Consider the following 17654-nt stretch of genomic DNA (forward strand, 5'->3'; position numbering starts at 1 on the left):
AGCAATAGGCACCTGGGTCAGAGGCTGCCCTGTGTTAGGCTCTGTCTGGGAAGTCCTTGTCATCAGCAAAACCCAGTTCTTTTGACAGCTTTGCCTATACCCCACTGTGGAGAAATGGGCTGCAGTTAGATGAACAGTCTCTTTCCACAGGCCAGAGATGAATTCACTTGTTGCTAATAGACTAAGCCTGGCACCACAAAGACTCCTGGGTGCTGTACAGTACGTCAAATAAAACATTCACTAAGTAACAAACAAAAACCGTTCTCAATGGCTCTGTGATAACCCCCACCCTCTGTGCAGAATGGGGAGCTAGAGCTGGGAGACGTTAAGAGCTGTCATTAAAATGAGTCAGACAGGAAGGATTACGAATTCCAAAAAGAGGCAAATGAATTGGCAGTGTGCACACCCAGACAGACGTGCAGGCAGAGTCCTGCGTGCCCAGGCACAGACAGAAACACAACTTTTTGTCTTGCTTGGGGTTCTGCTCTGTCCTTTGACAGGTTCCATTCGTTGGGTTTTTCCCTTCTGGTCCCAGGGATGTGTTTGTATGATGCTAACCAGCGGGCAGCAGATTTCATGTGCTCCCAGCACATCGCTGCTTGCCCTCCCTCTCCCTACCACCCCCAAGCAACTCCAGTGACTCTTCTCAGCTGGGGCAGAATTTGGCACCTGTCCTTTTTCTTTGATTGCTAATACTTTCCCATCGCCCTTCCTGGGCAGCAGGCTTTATGCACTCACTGCCTGCTTTTTGTTAGCATTAAATCAGCCCTGTGCAAGTTGGTGCCACTGGAAAGAGTTGCGTTGCCATCTCGTCTCTGTGTAAGTTAGTTCAGCCATTTGTTCCCTGCCCAAACCTGTGAGCCTTATGCCTCTAGGTAGCTGTGGAACCCCCCGAAATGGTGGAGCATAGCTCTGCTAGGGAACCAAGCAGTGGGGTTAGGCCAGAAGCAACAGATGCTCAAAGGGGGCCTGCTGTGAACTGTAACCTGGCAGGCTGGGGGACCACCTGCTCTCAGAGCTAAGTGTGCACGTAGGGCCAGATCCAGACTCAGATGCACATGAAGATCTCCCACTCACTTCAATGGCAGAATTTTGTGTTCAGTATGAAATGTTAAAATAAGTAAAAGTCTAGGGTATGGAGGTGGTGGTTAAACCCCAGCTTTGCAGAAGCAGGAGACTTAAAATTGTAATGCTGGTACCAAGGCCAGCTAGTCTGGTTAGGGATTCAGCCAGTCCAGCAGCTAACTTGACTGAGTGTTCCAATTATTGGCTGAATAATGCTTCATGCAGAAGGGGGCCATGCCAGTTAGTCTCTGATTTAATACATCTGCTGCACATCTCACACTGAGACCCTCCCAGAGACTGGCTGAGCCTGTTCACCCTGATTTTTAAACATGGTATCAAGATCTTCAGGGATATGTTGGGAGTAGAGGTCAGATATCAGAACCTAACTTTTCTGAGCCTTATCATGCCATAGTCCAGGGTATATACAAAGGTGACAACAGCCCCACTTGCCAAGATGCATCCCAGCATGTGGGTAATGTTCTCCTAGTGGGTGGGAGGGTATCCCAGATCAGTGATGTGTGGTCTGGTATATGCCACATGTTGTAAAGGTTCATTCCCAAGGTACTGGTTTCAGAGTAGCAGCCGTGTTAGTCTGTATTCGCAAAAAGAAAAGGAGTACTTGTGGCACTTTAGAAGTGAGCTGTAGCTCACGAAAGCTTATGCTCTAATTAATTTGTTAGTCTCTAAGGTGCCACAAGTACTCCTTTTCTTTTTCCCTAGTTACTGCGAGGCTTCCCCCCCACCCCCGTTTCTGGGGGTTTTTAACAACATGCCGATCAATCTGTCTAGCTGACGGAGATGAGCATGGTATAAATACCAATATTTTTGGCTTGGTCTGGTAGTGTCAGCGATTGTGTTGCATGCAGTGACCTGGCTAGCTTGGGAAACAATGGGGGAAATGCAATTGTGTGTGGCCAGTACTGAAGCAGCAGCAGCCCTGCTCGGAGGGCAGCCGGCAGAGATCAGGAGCTAGGAGCAAACAGACCTTGTCCTGCAGCGAGTGCCTCGGGAAACAGGGAGCCCTGTGAACGGAGAATGTGGCTTGCAGATAGTTATTTATTGGTGTAGAAAGATCAGTGACTTGAAATGTGCAGCATAAGTAAATACAGGGCGTGACGCACACAGAGGCTGAGCCATGTGAATAGTTTGTGTATTGGGGTGAATAAACAAACCCAGACAAGCGGGAAGGCAGGAATGTATAAAGCACAGGGGGAGATCTTGTAGGCCTGAGTCTTAAAGGCATCATGCGATTCCAGAAGCTGCTAGCCTCTCCAGTAGGGAAGGTGCAAACCTCAGCATCCCAGAGCAGCCAGGAGCAGGCTTCTCACCAGCATCAGACCTTGTGCCTCATTTTCTGCTTTCTTCTGTTCCACAGAGTCACCTGAGTGAGGGCTACGGGCACCTGTGCAGCATCTATCTCAAACTGCTGAGAACCAAAATGGAGTTCCATACGAAAGTAAGGCCGCGTCTCGTCCCCACCTCCTTTCTTCCCTCCAGACAGACCATGCTCTTCCCACCCACATCTGGTCCATTCAAGGGAGCTGAGGTCGGTTAATGGGGTCTCTTGCAGCCTCACCCCTTCAGTCCTCCAGGTGTACATTCTCCTCTGTGAGCTAGGCTGGGAAGCAGAATTATCGCTCTGGATACATCTACACTGCAGGCTAAGCCTGGGTCTGTGGACTTAGTGTTCCACATCCACACGACAGTGGGAGTGTGGGTTTACGATTGTTAGGCCCCGATCTCTCAGCCATGTCCAGACTGCCCTATGCAGACCTGCTGACTTGGATATGCAGCCTGAGCACAATGACAGGGTTTGGTCCTGAGCCTCAGTGGGACTCAGGGTCTCACCCACCCCTTAGCGGGGTCCTAGGCCTTGGGTCCTGAGTGCTTGCTGGCCTGAGTCAGACTGATTTGTGTGTGCAGGGAACGGGGGCTTGTGCTGAAACCTGAGCCAGAGCCTGGGCTTACTGTGCCGTGTAGACGTACCGTCAGTGCCCCTTGTGTCACATGCTTCCAGCCAGCTGGTTGTGCCGGCAGGACACAGAACTAATGGCCTAGGTAAGGATGGTGTCAGGACTGAGCTCTGGAGATCCCAGGAGTGACCTTTTAACTAACCTTCCACCCAGGAGGCCTAGAGCTGGTCATTGCCACCCCTTGAATTACAACTGCCTTGCTGTTGGGAAGCTTGTGTGCTGCCCCACCCAGGGCTAAGTCATCCCCCCTTGGCAGCATCTCTCCCACGGCTGGATGTGGAGCGCTGGCTGGGCCCCGGAGTCAGGCTTTGTCTTTCATTTGCTGCCCTGGGGCCCAGCTGCCCCAGGGTACAGGACTGTGAAATAAACTGTCAGCTCCTTGAGTCACTGCAGTGTTCCTTAGCTGGAGTCTCACCTAGGAAATGCCAGACCCTGCCGGGAGCTGCCTGCCTTTGTCTTGGGATGCAGGACTCCCGGCAGCTCTGCACTGGGAAAGGTGGCAGCTCCGTCCTGCTCGCTGAGCTGGGCCGTGTGGAACAGTGCAGTGGGGGGGCCCTCTGTGTGTGAGAGCTTCCTGCAACACATGCAGGTGGAAAGGTGGCTTGAGTAGCTGGGAAATGGGAGCATGAGGCCTCGTTCTCCTCCTTGGAGGGAGGGCTGTGATGGCAAATGCTCTCCAGTACTGTGTGAACGTGGCCTTTGGACCCCAAAGCAGATTCAAGAGCTGCTGTCTCACTCTCCAGAGCTGCGGCAGCTGGCAGCAGTGCAGAGGCAGAGTCATGGGGGAAAGAGGAGACCCTACTGGCTGTGTAAAGGGGCCTCGTCAATGAGCTCCCAAAGCAGTTCCCTCCAGAGGGGCCCTTGGGCTAAGCATGAGGGAGCTGCAGGCAGAGCATTTCCAGCAAGAGGAGCTTGCTTCCTCTCTGAGTCTGCCAGAGCGCAGAACTTTGTCTTTGAAGCAGGCTGCAAAGCTCACCCTTTCCTCTTGGCGATGGGCTGAGATGCATGAGGGGTTACTGCATTACGCTCCCCTGGCAGGTTGGTGTTAATGGGCAATTACAGACCCTAATCCTGAGAAAGTGAATACTGCAGTGCTCAGAGCCTGTGGTGATGGGACATGGCCGTACCTCTGTCCCTCCAAGGGCATTCCCAGGGGCCGTCAGAGTCCTGCATTTCCCCCATGTTTCTTTCAGTGGCCCCTTGCCAGGCAGCGCCCCGTGTTGCTGTGTCTCTCTCCCCCTTCAGCTCCTGCGGGGGGCTGAGCAGCTGGTGGCTCTCGCAGCCCATTTGCCTTGTGGAGCTGGTGATTAGCATGCGCTGTGTGGGCGAGGGCACCCGCTGCACAGTGCAGCTCCTCGGCGTGAATCCAGCCTTGCCAGGTAGCTGACCGCTGGATTGAAAGTGTAAGTGCAGTAAAAACCACTCCCTCGGCTCCACTCCTTTGGGGGAATGGACAGGGACAGGAGCGAGTATGATGTAGGGATGATGCACTGGGGAAAGATGTACCAGTTATACAGGTAGAGATATCCCAGGGTGACCCCAGGTGGACACGCGTAGTCCGGTAGAAGAGCAGCCTTTTTTTTTTCTTCTTCAGTTTAGCTTAACCCCTTCCCAAGGGCCAAGAGCTAAAGGGGGGTTACAGCAGGGTAGCTGCATTGCTTTAAATTCACCCCTGAAGTTAGATCAGAAGAACTTTCCCATGTAGACGAGGCCTAAGGCTGTGCCCTTGCAGCTTGTATAATGTAAAGGGAGAGTTAGCAGGTGCCTTTATGGGTGGGGAATACCGCACAGGGCTCAGGAAATGGAGGCCTTCTCCTCAGATCCTTCCACTGGGGCTATGGTGGGTCGGAGCACTCGGGACTCTCGCAGAGATGGGGCAGTCACACTGGGACTCCATGGCAGCATAGCTTCCTCTGGAGATCACACTGACCTAGCCCCTGTCCCCACAGTCCCCCTCCCAGGGGCAGTTTCAAGCACAGGACCTATGGCAGCTTGTGCTGGCTGGACTGGCAGGGAGGAAGCATATGTGGATTTGTGCAGCACTGATGCCACAGAGAGCAGCCTTGTCCCCAGTACAGCTGCGAAGCCTGGAACCGGTGGAGGGTGGCTGGTGTGTGGCCTTCTGTGAGGTTGTGGGAAGCATCCCCTGGAGCCACTGCTCCTCTCCTTTCGCTCTCTGTGGCTGGCTCATGTGAGCAGAGAGACCTGTGTGGCCTCTGGTATTGAAAGGGAAGTGAAACCTGGCTAAGCCATCTGCTTTAAGCCTAACCCAAGTGCCTGTGGCCAGATGTGAGTAACATGGGAGCTGAGACACGCCTGACAGTCAGCAGATGGGAATGGCTAGGTGCAGTCAGCAGGGCTTTTCCTTGTGGGGGGCTGTTTATCAGCAGAGAGCAATACAAGCTAACACAAGAACACGTCCTCCGGCCCGGAGTTCAACCCAACATGAGCAGCCCAGGCTCCCCGTAAACATCCCCAGCCTGCTGGCTCCCAAGCAGGCTGTCTGTAATCAACCAGGGTGCCTCTGCAAGGGGGAGCTGAGCTGAGCTCCAGCCCTTGTTCCCCAGGGGCAGGCAGTGCCCAGTCCATGCCTGGCTCTGTGACTCCCCACTCAGTGCTTTGATAATTTGGTTACCGAAGTGGCCTGTAGAAAAGGCTTCATCTTCTGGAGTGGTGATACCAGCTATCTCCTCCCCCATGTGCTTGGGACAGATGAGGTTACAGATTCTCTGCTTGGCTCTCTGCAGCTAGGAAGATCATGTATCCTACATGCTCCATCATCTTCCACTCTAACCCAGGAGTGTCTAACATACAGGCCAGCTACAGATACTGATCCTACCTTCATGGCCATATCTCTCTTCCCCAGGAGACGGAGCCACTAGGCAGAGGAAGAGAGGCTGGAGGGCTCAGGGCAGTAGTAATAAGCTAAGAAGCTGCTGGATTCTAGTCCACTGGTTTGAACCTGGTCTGAGGCAATAGGAACCAAAGTTCCTGCCGGTTACTGGCTGTCCGGTGGCCTCTTTGAAGAGGTGGTGTCCTCTGGCCAGGTCTGAGTGAACAGGTGTCCAAAGCACAGTTAAACCTCTGCGCTTGCATCAGAGGGGCCAAGGAATCGGGCCCATGGGGAATGTCCCTTCCCTCTGGCCCCTAGAGGGCAGGGTCGGGCAGCCACTTGTAGTGTCCTGCTGTTGTTTGGCAGATGTGCCTGCTGGTTCCCTTCAGTCGCCAAAGGCCTCACCTCAAGCAGCTGTACCGGGGACATCAGCTCTGCACAAATCCACATGTGCTTCCTCCCTGCCAATCCAGCCAGCACAATAGCAGCCAGCCCCAGTGCTCAGCAGTGCAGTGCCCCTCTCCCGGAGGTGGGGTCTGGGCCGAGGTTGGCTGGCCTAGAGGTGAGGGTCTGCCCCTGCCTGTGAGCTGCTCCCTTTCATCAGCCAGGAGTGGAAGCAGCTGTGTGCCCAGCTGGAGGAGGCACAGTATTTGTGGGGCACGAGAGGAGGCAGCTGCCTGGGGAGCCGCAGAGCCCTTCTCCTGTAAGTTGCTGCCCAGGTCAGAGCAGCTGTGCCACACAGAGTGTGGCCTTGCTGTGAAACTTCGGCATGAGGTTGTGGTGTCCAGCTGTGAATGCTGCTGGCCCGGTGTGCCTAGCTGGGTGGAAAGTAGATGGCTGTGTGACCGTTCGTCGCTGTTCAGTGCCTTTGAAGCCCATCGTGTGACTTTGTACGTGTAAACTGCAGCCGCATTTTCCTGCACTGGACGCGCCCTTGGGCACTTAGATGGGAGCCAGTGGGTTGGCTTTTAAAATTCAGAGAAGGAACATTGGCTGAGGGCAGTGAGCCTAGCCTGTCACTGAGGGGGTCTGTGCACCTGGGCAAAGCATGGCAAGAGAAATCTCCCTATAGCCCCACGGTCTGGGAGCCAGCTCTGAGCCATCCCTCCAAAGCAGTTCTGTGATCTGAGCCCCTTCCGTTGGGTGTTTGGAGATCCCTGCCGGGTGCACACAGCCACTCCTTCAAATACCACCTGGGGTATCAGGGATCTGCCTCTAATCAGAGATGGCTATTTGGTCTCCATTGTGGTAAGGGCAAGCCTAAAAGGCACTAGGGTGCCTGAGGCCCCTTGCTCTGACTCCTCCCTCTCTCCTATCGTGCAGAACCCCCGGTTCCCAGGCAATCTCCAGATGTCTGACAGGCAGCTTGACGAGGCAGGAGAAAACGACGTTAATAACTTGTAAGTCCAGAGCGCAAGAATCAGGGCACGTCCATGGTGGAATTACTCCTGCCATAGCAGAGAACCCTGCCGCAGAAGACAAGGGGAATCTCTAGGAGTGGCAAAGGGCTGCCATAGCCATGGCACCCCATCAGGGTCTCTCCCTGGCATTGCTGTGCGAGCCATGGGCAGAGGGCATGGCCGCCCTAACGGAAACCCTGGTGCCGTGTGCACCCATTGGCTGGGGCTGGGACATCCCTCCTGACTACCCCTTATAAAACAGTACTCCACAGTAATGGTTGGCTAAACACCCCCACCACCACCACCACCACCCCGGGGCTTCTATCCAGCCACCCCTCCCCCAGGGGTTTGGGGGAGGGGGCTGGGTGGACTCTGTTTTGTTTGTAACATTCTTGTGCCCTCTTTCCTAGCTTTCAGCTGACGGTGGAGATGTTTGACTATTTGGAGTGTGAGCTGAACCTGTTCCAGATGGGTAAGGCTCTCGCTTCCACTTGCATTGCACTTGTTCTGCACTGTTGACATATAGCTGTGGGGCTGGAGCAGCCTCCTTAGGTGCTGCAGTGACGTCCCTCTCTGCCCGGCTGAGCGTGGCCCCGACAGTCAGCATGTATGTGGGGGCGCGGTGGGTCAGCAAGTTTGAGGTCCCAGTTCAAAGCTGCTGTTCGCTCTCTGTGTGTATCTGTCTGTCCTGCCTAGGTGCAGGAAGGGAGTTGACTGAGGGCGTCTGAGCTCATCTGTTTTCCATGCATTCTACCAGAGTTGTTATTAGCTGAAATTATTTCATGTCAGATCAAATATGCCTGGCTCCTCCCAGTCTGCCCAGCCGCAGCCTGCCTGCCCTCCATTCCAGCTGGCCATGCCAAGCCTCCAGGAACCACCTCCACCCTGCGGCATGCTGCACTTCCTCCCCACGCCCTCCTTGGTTTGCTTCCCATCTCCAAGTTCTCCCGGGCTTGAAATTCTTCCTTTGCCCTTAGCTCTGGGGTTTATGGCTTTCATGACTGGCGAGAGCAGCTTTCTCGTTGCAAACCCATCACAGAGATGCTGTGTGCTTCAGGGCTTGCTGTGGTGGGGGAGCGACTGGCTCTGCAATGTGTGCTCCTATGGGTCGCAGTGGAGCAGAGAGAAAATAACGAACCAGTCTCCACAACGTACACTCAGGTGCTCAGCTGCCTCGTGCGTCCATGTAGTGCTGTAGGATTCTGCTTGTTGGCTGAGTTAGAGCAGGGTGATTACTGCTCACGCTGTGCCACATGGGTGCTGTGGCTATCCTAGAGTGGAGGTATTTGATTGCATTGGAACAGGAGTAAAGCAATATGTCAGCATATGGAGGTTCCTGGATGTTGTGATTTCAGATGAGGGGTGATACGGTTGGGTCCTAGCATGGAGGGTTCCCCGAGTATGTGCTTTAATAGAGTCAGCGTGGTGCAGCTGTCTTGCAGTGCTAAAGGCTGTAGAACCGGAGCTGCGAGTACAGCCAGTGGAATCCGGTTGTATCCCAGTGTTGAAGGGCTGTGTTGCAACGGACTGTCAGGGTCCTAGTTGTGGTAGACTTTACTCCACTGGCATTACTGCATCTCTAGCAGGGCAGTTGCTCACATGTGATGGAATACAGAAGCGGAGGGGCAGCTGTGTCTCCAGACAGCAAGTGGCCTGGTTCTGCACTGGGATGTAGCCTGGGTGATCCCGTCGTGTCTGTTACGAGCTCATGTACGGTGATAGAGCAGGATAAGGGCAGTCACATCTGTGGACTAGAGTCTCCCGCAGTCCACGGGACAGACAAGATAATGCCTTTGTGTTTCATGGGCTAGCATGAGTAATGCAGTGATCCTTGGAGGGACAGGCCTAAGGTGCAGTGCTGTGATCACAAGGCCAATCCGGGTTAACACAATGCCCCCATATATGCAACCTGCCACCAGTACAGGAACCGAGAGTAATGACAATTGAACACATGGGATCAAACCCCAAACGGGGTGGAATTCCATAATGGGGGGGCCTGTACCTACCCCAACAGAAACCTGCGGGGTGAGTCTCTTTCTTTCATAAACTTTGGTTGCATGTGTACAGTTTGTCACATCAGAGTCTCATTGACCTGAACTAAGACAGTATCTAGCATCGCCATGGTGGCTCACAAACACCAGTGAACCGAGCCCCCTTCACTAGCCCCACTGTACAGATGGGGAAGGTGAGGCACAAGGCTGATCAATGATTTGGCCAAGGGCCATAAGACAGGTCTGTGGGAGCCCTGAAAGTGGAGCCTCCATCTCCTGACTACCAGGCCAGGGCTTCAGCCACGTACCCCTCCTCCATGTCTGCAAGGGAGCAGTACAATGCCGCTGTGCCTCTCTGCGCTGACATCTCTGCAGCCCTGCACAGGTACTTGTCTGATCCATGCAGCTTCATAGCCCCACTGGGAAGGAGGGAGGCCCTGTAATGAAGTTGGCATTGTTTTTCTGCTGCTAGCCTAAGTGAATTAAGCAGGGCTAATATCAGCTCTGCTCATTTACATCTCATTAGCGTAGCTTAGCTTTTGATTTAGTCTTAAATCACTGCTCAACTTCCCTGCTAATTACTGGGGACCTCACTTCATTATCCAAATGGGAGGGGAGGCAGGCAAGCCGGTGGAAATCCAAACTGACTCCCTGCCTCCTGCTGCCTGGGCAAGGATGACATTGCTAATTGTCCCATTGTGTGCATCCCCAGCTAAGGAGAGAGCAGGCTAGCCCGGTGCATTAGCATGAGTCAAGCAACAGGTCCCCAGGGAAAGGCCCAGTGCTCCCCCTTGGGGGCGTAGATGCTTCAGCTATCAAAGGAAGGAGATGAAGAGAGTGTGAGTCTCTATCTGGTGCTATGTACAGAGCACAGATGCAAGTGTGATGTGAATGGGTTCCCACAGCAGCAAGGCCTGCAGGAGGCACAAGAGAGTGTTCTTGGGTATGTGGAGCCTGCCTGCCTTTCAAAGTCCATTGTTGCTCCCTGTTCATCTTCAGCTGTTGCTGCCCCTTTTGGGGTTCTGCACTCTCCTTGGATCCCAACTTCCTTTGTGATTCCACCCACCACTGACGTGCAGCCCCTTTTGAGCCAGAGCACAGCAGCTGTTCATTTCTCACCGTGAGGTCCTTTGACCTTCCTTTGGTTCTGGAGCAGGATGGGTATGGTGAGTGGGGCCTGCTGCCGAGGAGAGAGAGAGGGACAGATCCATGTGTCCTTAAAGCTGTGTTGTCCCACCCGGTGCCTGCCTCATTTAGGAATAACACGTTACAGAGGAGCAGGGGTTGTCTCTGTGCAGCATAGATGGACTCGAACCCGACTAGGGATCTCTCCAGCTTTCATTGGGGGCACATCAGGCATTCAGCACGGGGATTCTGGGGTGAATTCTTGAGACGTTGGCACTGGACTCAGTAAATGGGCAGATGCCAGGGGAAGGTGACCTTTCTCCTGGTCCTCCCTATCTCTTCTTCCGTCTCTCCAGGCACCCATGCTCCAGCGGGAGTTTAGAGGACGTGCATAGCAAGGATGTCATACAGGATCTCTCCCTTCAGGCAGGTGGCTCGGCAGGTATGAGTGCCCCATGGAGAATGATGTAGGACCCTAAAGCTAGCAGCTTGACGCCCATATGGAGAAACAGAAGGGGCATGCCCTCGCTAACCCTGTCAGCCAGGTCTAGGATGCCGGGGAGAGTTGTGCTAAGCAGTATTGCATGCTCATCGCCGAGCGCTGGTGCACTCCTAAGGATTTCCTTGTGCCATTGATGCACTGATGAAGTCTATCCCTCCTTTTCCTAGCATCCCCAGAGGGATGCCGGTGTCTGCCCCTGGATTTCTGCTCTAGCTTAACAAGAGTGGAATTGCTGTAACTGACTACCTGGCATTGGCCAGGTGACTAATGAACATACATAAGAACAGTCCTACTGGGTCAGACCAAAGGTCCATCTAGCCCATTATCCTGTCCTCTGACAGTGGCCAGTGCCTGGTGCCCCAAAGGGAATGAACAGAACAGGTAATCATCAAGTGATCCATCCCCTGTTGCCCATTCCCAACTTCTGGCAAAGAAAGGCTAGGGACACCATTCCTGCCCATCCTGGCTAATAGCCTGTCAGGATTCCTTCCCCACTCTGAACTCTGGGGTACAGATGTGGGGACCCACATGAAAGACCCCCTAAGCTTATTTTTACTGGCTTAGGTTAAAAACTTTCCTAAGGCACAAATTCCGCCATGTTGTTGAACAGTATGCTGCCACCACCAAGTGATTTAGACAAAGAGCCAGGGAAAGGACCACTTGGAGTCATATTTCCCCAAAATATTCCCCCAAGCCCTACACCCCCTTTCCTGGGAAAGGTTTGAGCGTATATCCTCAGATTCAAAACACAGAGGATTCCCCTCAAGGCAAAACTTTAAAGTTGCAAAAAAACGGGATAAACCTCCCTTTAGCAAAGGGAAAATTCACAAGTTGAGAAAATAAAGATAAACTAATATGCCTTGCCTGGCTGTACTTACAATTTCTGTAATATGAGAGCCTGGTTCAGACTGGTTTGGGGGACATGGATTGATGTCCAGTCCCTCTTAGTTCCAAGAGTGAACAAACACAGAAACAAAGAACCCAAAACAAAGCTTCTCTTTCCCCTCTTCCCCCGCATCTTTTGATCAGGTGCGAACCAGGTTATTTGAGCTTCTTAACCCCTTACAGGTAAGGAGGAATTTTAGGCTACCCTTATGGTTATGACATAGCTATTGATGGACCTATCCTCCATGAATCTATCTAGCTCCTTTTTGAACCCCACATGGGAGAGTGGGGTGCTCACAGGCAGAGGCCACTGTTGGAAGCAGCATATTCATTCTCTGAGAAAGGAAGAGACGTCTCATAGAGCTCCCTGCCCCCATCCCTAAGGGCTGGGAGCCCTGCACACAGCCTGTGGGAGTTGTTCTAGGCCTCAAGTCACTTCGCACAAGAACTGCAACCCTTCCAGCCAGCCAAAGAATGGCACTGAAGGGGTGCGGAGGTCAGCTTGAAGGGGCAGGAGCAAAAGGAGAGGAAATATGGGACTCCTGAGTGCTCCAGCAGGAAAGGGAGAGGAGTGACTTGCTCTGGGTGCATGATGAGATAGGACCAGGGAGGAGACCTTGGCCCTGGTAGGGATGTCTGTGCAGTGCCCTGTGCCCACACTCAGTGGCAGTCCCAGCTTTCAAGCACTGTCTTTTCTGGGGGGAGCGATACCTTCCACTCGGATCCAGCTGACCCACCCACATCTGCAGCAGTTACTCCCTAGGAAGCCACAAAGGTGGCTCCATTTCAGCCAGCTTCTCTAGCTGCTGTGCTTTTAGAAAGTACCTTACAGCCCTTGCTTCCAAATGCAGTGCTGTTCAACATGGGAGAGGAATCGGAGTGCGCTGGCAGAGCCGCACCACGTGCAGAGCGAGCCGGCAACCAGGCGAGAACCACATCAAGGCGCCTGCAATGGCCTCCTTGCTTAGTGCAGATGGCAGCCACAGACTAGAGCTATACGGCCATTGGGGAGATTGCTGGCAGCCATTGGTCTGAGAGGCTCTGGAGAGACCTGACTAGTCAGCAGAGTTCTCCAGCTATCCATTGAATTAAGCCAAGTGCAATCGGGAACATGGGGCCTCGCCCACCCCGACTAATTTCTGCCTAGGTAACCTAGTGCTGGCTGCCTCTAGCAGCCTGGGAGTGCTGCCATCATGGTGGCACTGTGCCCTGCTGGCTGCAGCATGTAAACAGACACTTTTCTCCCCCTTCCAGACTAAAGACCCAATCCTTCAGTTGATCCAGGCAGGAGGAGGCAGACGTGGAAGAGAAATACAGTATAATCCAGGTCCCACTGAAGTCAGTGGGAATTTTTCAATGATGTCTGTGGGCCCAGGATTTGCCTGTTGTCTTTCTTCTCTGTCTATTGCAAATCAGCGTAGACATGAGCCAGCATTCTGCTCACTCTGAGATGTTTCTTGAGTCTCCTCACGTTAGTATGCACGGTGCATCTCTGAGCCAGAGCAGCCTGCACGCTCATTGCAAACCAGCGGCACGTTTCTGTGATCAGAATGTGAGCAGTTCTCCCATCGCTGGCTCCCTCACCATCTATCGTTGTGCAATGCTTTGCCTTTCTGTTCAGTGAGAAACAAAGGGCAGGCAGAGAATGATTGCTGGGTACAAGTGAGGGTTGACTAATGGTCTGCCTGAAGACTGAAGCAGGGGCTATGGACTGTGGACGGGATCAGAACTCCGATGAAAAGGAAAGAGCTGTCATTTCTGGTCTGGCCTCGTTCTTTTATTCTGCAGAGGAGCAGCATCTGCTCTGATGCTGACTGGGATACAAATGATAAGTGATATTGATCCTTGTGCTCTTCTGTCCCTGCTGAAATGGAAGGGTAAATTCATCCTGGTCACGAGCCAGCCCAGGGCAGGGTCCAAGTGCTGGAACATGGACGGGGACATGAAATGGGCTATTGGTGTGATTTACCACAGCAAGCCTGTGTCCAGTAAACGAAAGTCCAGCTTTCTCCAGCTAGTCCCTTCAGAACTGTTTCCAAAGATGGGGGTGATGGTAAAACTGTGCCAGAGGACTGGGGGCGTTTGGCTCCAGGATTGCACACCCAGGCTGTACAGAGACCTGTCAGAGGTTTGATACGCCAAACAATGTCTCCATAAAAATAAAATCCCTTCCGGGCCTCCTTTACCCCCTCAGGAGGGAGCAGAGAAGGACATGGTGCCAGTGCTTTCAGCCTGGATCCTTAAAGGGAGTTAGGCACCAAAGTCCCTTTGATTTTCCTTTGCAGCTCACCTTACAGCAAAGCCACTCGGCTCACCTGAGCACAAACAAAGCAGCTGAGAAATGTCCTAGACAGTAACTGCAAAACGGTTTACTTGCAGTATTGACTCAGGGAAGTAAATGACCCTAGTAGGATAGTGCGGCTCTTGCATCATGGCCAGTCAGAGCCTCCATGAGGGCAGAGTTGGACCCACTCCCGTAGTGTCAGCGGCCAGTGCAGCTGGTCTGGTTGGTGGTTGTATTGGCAGATGGTGTTCAGAGCGCTGTTCATTCGGAACCGGTTCCTGTCAGGGCTGAGGCCAAGCATGAGACATTCCATCCCCAAAGGGCCAGTCTGTTACACCACAGGAGCACTGGGCTCCATTCTTGCCGCACCTACAGCTGTGCTGGGCCTAATATGCCTGAATGAGGGAAGAATTTGGCCCATTACCTTTGGGGTCCTGCCTGCTTCTCCCTTTGTGACCCATGGGTTTACCCAGGTGGCTTAGCGTTGCGCTTTCAATGCTTCTCCCATGAAACTAAGGTTCGCACATTGCAACCCCTGAACCCTGGTGGATACACTGAGCGTCTGGGATTGGAATGGGGATTGAGAACTAACCTACATGCTTGCTCAGTGAGGGGCTGGACATATTGCATTGACCCACCTGATCGGGTTGCTGAGTGTTGTGTTACATTAGACCTCTTGGTAGCACACCAGATGTACCATGATTCAAATGCAAGCACTGAAGATACATTAGCTGCTAGGCCCTATTTGCTCTAGCACCTGGCAGTCCCAGGGGGCACTCAGATGAACGGGTGATGTACTAGGGCAGGCAGAAGTGGTCAGTGGCTCAAAAGTAATTCCTAGCATGACCCTTTGGGGGCACCCACCAAAGTTAGGACTTCTCGGGCTTGCGGGGCGTGCCCCTTTTTGTCCATTGCTCTATGATAAGCAGTGAGGTATCCCTGCAGGTCCCCGGCCTGGATTCTGTTCCATGGTGAGTCTCGCTGGGTAGCCACCCTCATTGTCCTGTCCCAGTGCAGCAGCTCCTCCCAGCAGGTATCCAACTCGCGGCAGCCACTCCAGCTCCTTGCACAGGGGCTGCCACACCCCAGCTGCCTTCAAACACTGCACTCCTGCCAGTCCCAGCCCACAAGAAACCCTCCCGGCCTGACCCTCTCTTGAGGAACCCTGCTGCCAGCAGACATGGAAACTTCCTTCTCCTGTCACACTACGAGCCCCCAGCAGTAGAGGGGGACAGCACCGAATCTCCTCTCAGCAAATTGATCACAACGTGTGTAATATACACATGGGAGAGATCCCTCCTCAGTGTCAAACACTTAACCAGCTTTGTCCACTGAAAACTGCTAGTGAACTATCTGCCTTATTCATCTGGTTACCAGGTGTTTCTGACCATGGCCGTGTGCCTCACAGTACGGGACTGTTTCATGCAGCTCCCCTGTGCACAGATTACCTTAGCAAAGCCGTGGATAACGGTGGGCCAGTGCAGTTTTCTGTCGGCTCCCTCATTCGCTTTCCTCCTTTTGGCTTAAAACAGATGGAATTTGGTTTTTCCCAAAGTTCCTATGAAATAAGGATAGAGACTCTTAGGCTAGCATGGAGGGGAGGAAAGGTACAACAGCTGAGACGTACAAGTGTTCTGTAATAGTCTGGATGCTTCAGTGTAGTGATATGAGCAGCTGTGCAGAATATCCTCATGAGGGGGGGTGTACACAACAGCAAAGTGTACTTATATGAGCAGCTGTGCAGAAAAACCTCATGGGATGGGTGTTTGTGTGAGAGAGAGAGGGGGGGGAGGGGGAGATCAGTAAATTTCATGGAACAAGCCCTGAGCACACTGTGTCTCTCTCCTGTTAGTATTCAGCTCCTTGGACATGTCTCGCTCCGTGTCGGTCACTGCTGCTGGCCAGTGCCGCTTGGCCCCACTGATACAGGTGATACTGGACTGCAGCCATCTGTATGACTACACTGTTAAACTCCTCTTCAAGTTGCACTCCTGTAAGTACACAGCAAGCCTCTGGGAGTGTCCGGCAGCTGCCATTTCACTGCTGGGATGTCCTGAGAAGCTTTGATGTAGCAGATTTAAAGTTTCCGTAGCAACTGTTTCAGAGGCGGAGCCTTGTACCAAGGCTGTGCGTGTATCAGGTGTGCCAAGCACAGGGAAATGCCCTGTCTCTGTGTTTAGACCTCTGTTCCCAGAGTGAGGGGTGCCCAGGCAAAGAGCTGGTTTAAAACACTGGCGTGGGCTGGCTCAGTAGCTTGGCCCAGTGGCTTGCTCTGTGTCACACGCAGAAACCAGGCCAGGTTTGACTCCTGCCTATAGTCTCAGACTTGTAGCATTTGCTGACTGGAGGTCAGTGCCTCCCCGTAGCTGATGAGGAAGCTGTGTTGATAGGTGTCGAATGGCAGCCCTGCCTGATCTGTGATCAGTGCAGAGAGAATCCCCACCCCGGGGAGAGAGATGTGGCACATTAACTGTGGATGTGCCTGTGTGGATTGATGCTGAACCGCCTGGTCTGGGCCAATGGAGCATTAGCCTCATGGCTGGGCCCTGCATTTGCTGAAGCGCCTTTCTGCACCAGCTGTGCCCTCCTGCCCCTGACTCCAGCTGTGCCCTTCCCTGGGGAGGGGAGGGGGGATACTTGACTGGCAGCCCCCTCCTGGGAGAAGGGAACAAGGCATTCCCTTTCTACTCTTCAGGGCAGGGCATAGGAGACCCCAAGGGCCAGAGAGGCTAGTCCAAACACCAGAATGCTTCCCCTTCTGTTCCCAAAACTGGATTCTGGGCTTCCACTGAGGCCCTTTCCCCCACCACAGATGTTGGCAGTTGGAGAGGGGCAGGCGGTGGGATTGAACAGAGAAGTGGTGAGATTGGGGGTGGGGAGAGTGAGGCAGAGAAACAAGCTATGGGGGAGAGGGAAAGGGGAGGCAGGGACCGAGATCACGGGATGTGTGCGATGGGGGAGAGAGGGCGCAGCCCAGAGGAGCGAGAGAAGGGGAAAGAGGAGACAGAGGAAGGGAAGTGAGGTTGACCAGGTGCAGGTGGAAGCCCGAGCAGCCGTGTGTCAGTGAAAGGCATGAGGGAAATCCCTCTGCATGCCCGCTGGAGGGGACTTGTGTTCGTGGTTCATAAAGCTACCCCCAAGGAGCACATTTCCCTTTTAGAATGCCCCAGCCCTCCCTCACACACCCCTGCAATGGCGCTGACCTCCCTCCCTGCCCATGCCAAGGTACTCAGCAGTTGTGTCTAGGCCAGGACCCTGTGCCCTCGCCAGTACAGCCCTGAAGGAATCGTAGCCACAAGGGGGTTTCTGCATCTGGAGGAGTAAAAGCAGAGAGCAGTGGGAAATGTTCACCCCCCCAACCTGAGCTCTCCCAGAATGAGAGCATCCTCCAGCCTGCAGCTCCCAGGACTCACTGAGCTGTTGCACTTCTTCCGGGGTGAATCCCGGGGTACAGATCCAAGCCATGCACCGATCTGCAAAGATTGCATCAGGCACTTTGACTTCGGCAAGGTTGTTGATAGCTTCAAATTGTTTCCTGGGGCATGAGAAAGCAGCAGCTCAGTGATCCTGGATTTAGTCAGCTGGTGCCAGCTCCC

General features: G+C 53.5%; 1 protein-coding gene across 7 annotated transcripts in view; it reads left to right on the forward strand.

The window, feature by feature from the left end:
• HIP1 (huntingtin interacting protein 1) overlaps positions 1-17654 on the forward strand; it is a 176566-nt gene that overhangs the window by 128686 nt on the left and 30226 nt on the right. For all 7 annotated transcript variants that reach the window (XM_038375707.2, XM_043499732.1, XM_043499733.1 and 4 more), the window contains 4 exons: positions 2441-2521; positions 7195-7271; positions 7682-7743; positions 15911-16051. In XM_038375707.2, coding sequence (XP_038231635.1) covers positions 2441-2521; positions 7195-7271; positions 7682-7743; positions 15911-16051 — 361 coding nt within the window. The remainder of the gene's footprint in view (positions 1-2440; positions 2522-7194; positions 7272-7681; positions 7744-15910; positions 16052-17654) is intronic.

This window comes from Dermochelys coriacea, chromosome 17, assembly GCF_009764565.3.
Source record: "Dermochelys coriacea isolate rDerCor1 chromosome 17, rDerCor1.pri.v4, whole genome shotgun sequence".
Lineage (NCBI taxonomy): Eukaryota > Metazoa > Chordata > Testudines > Dermochelyidae > Dermochelys > Dermochelys coriacea.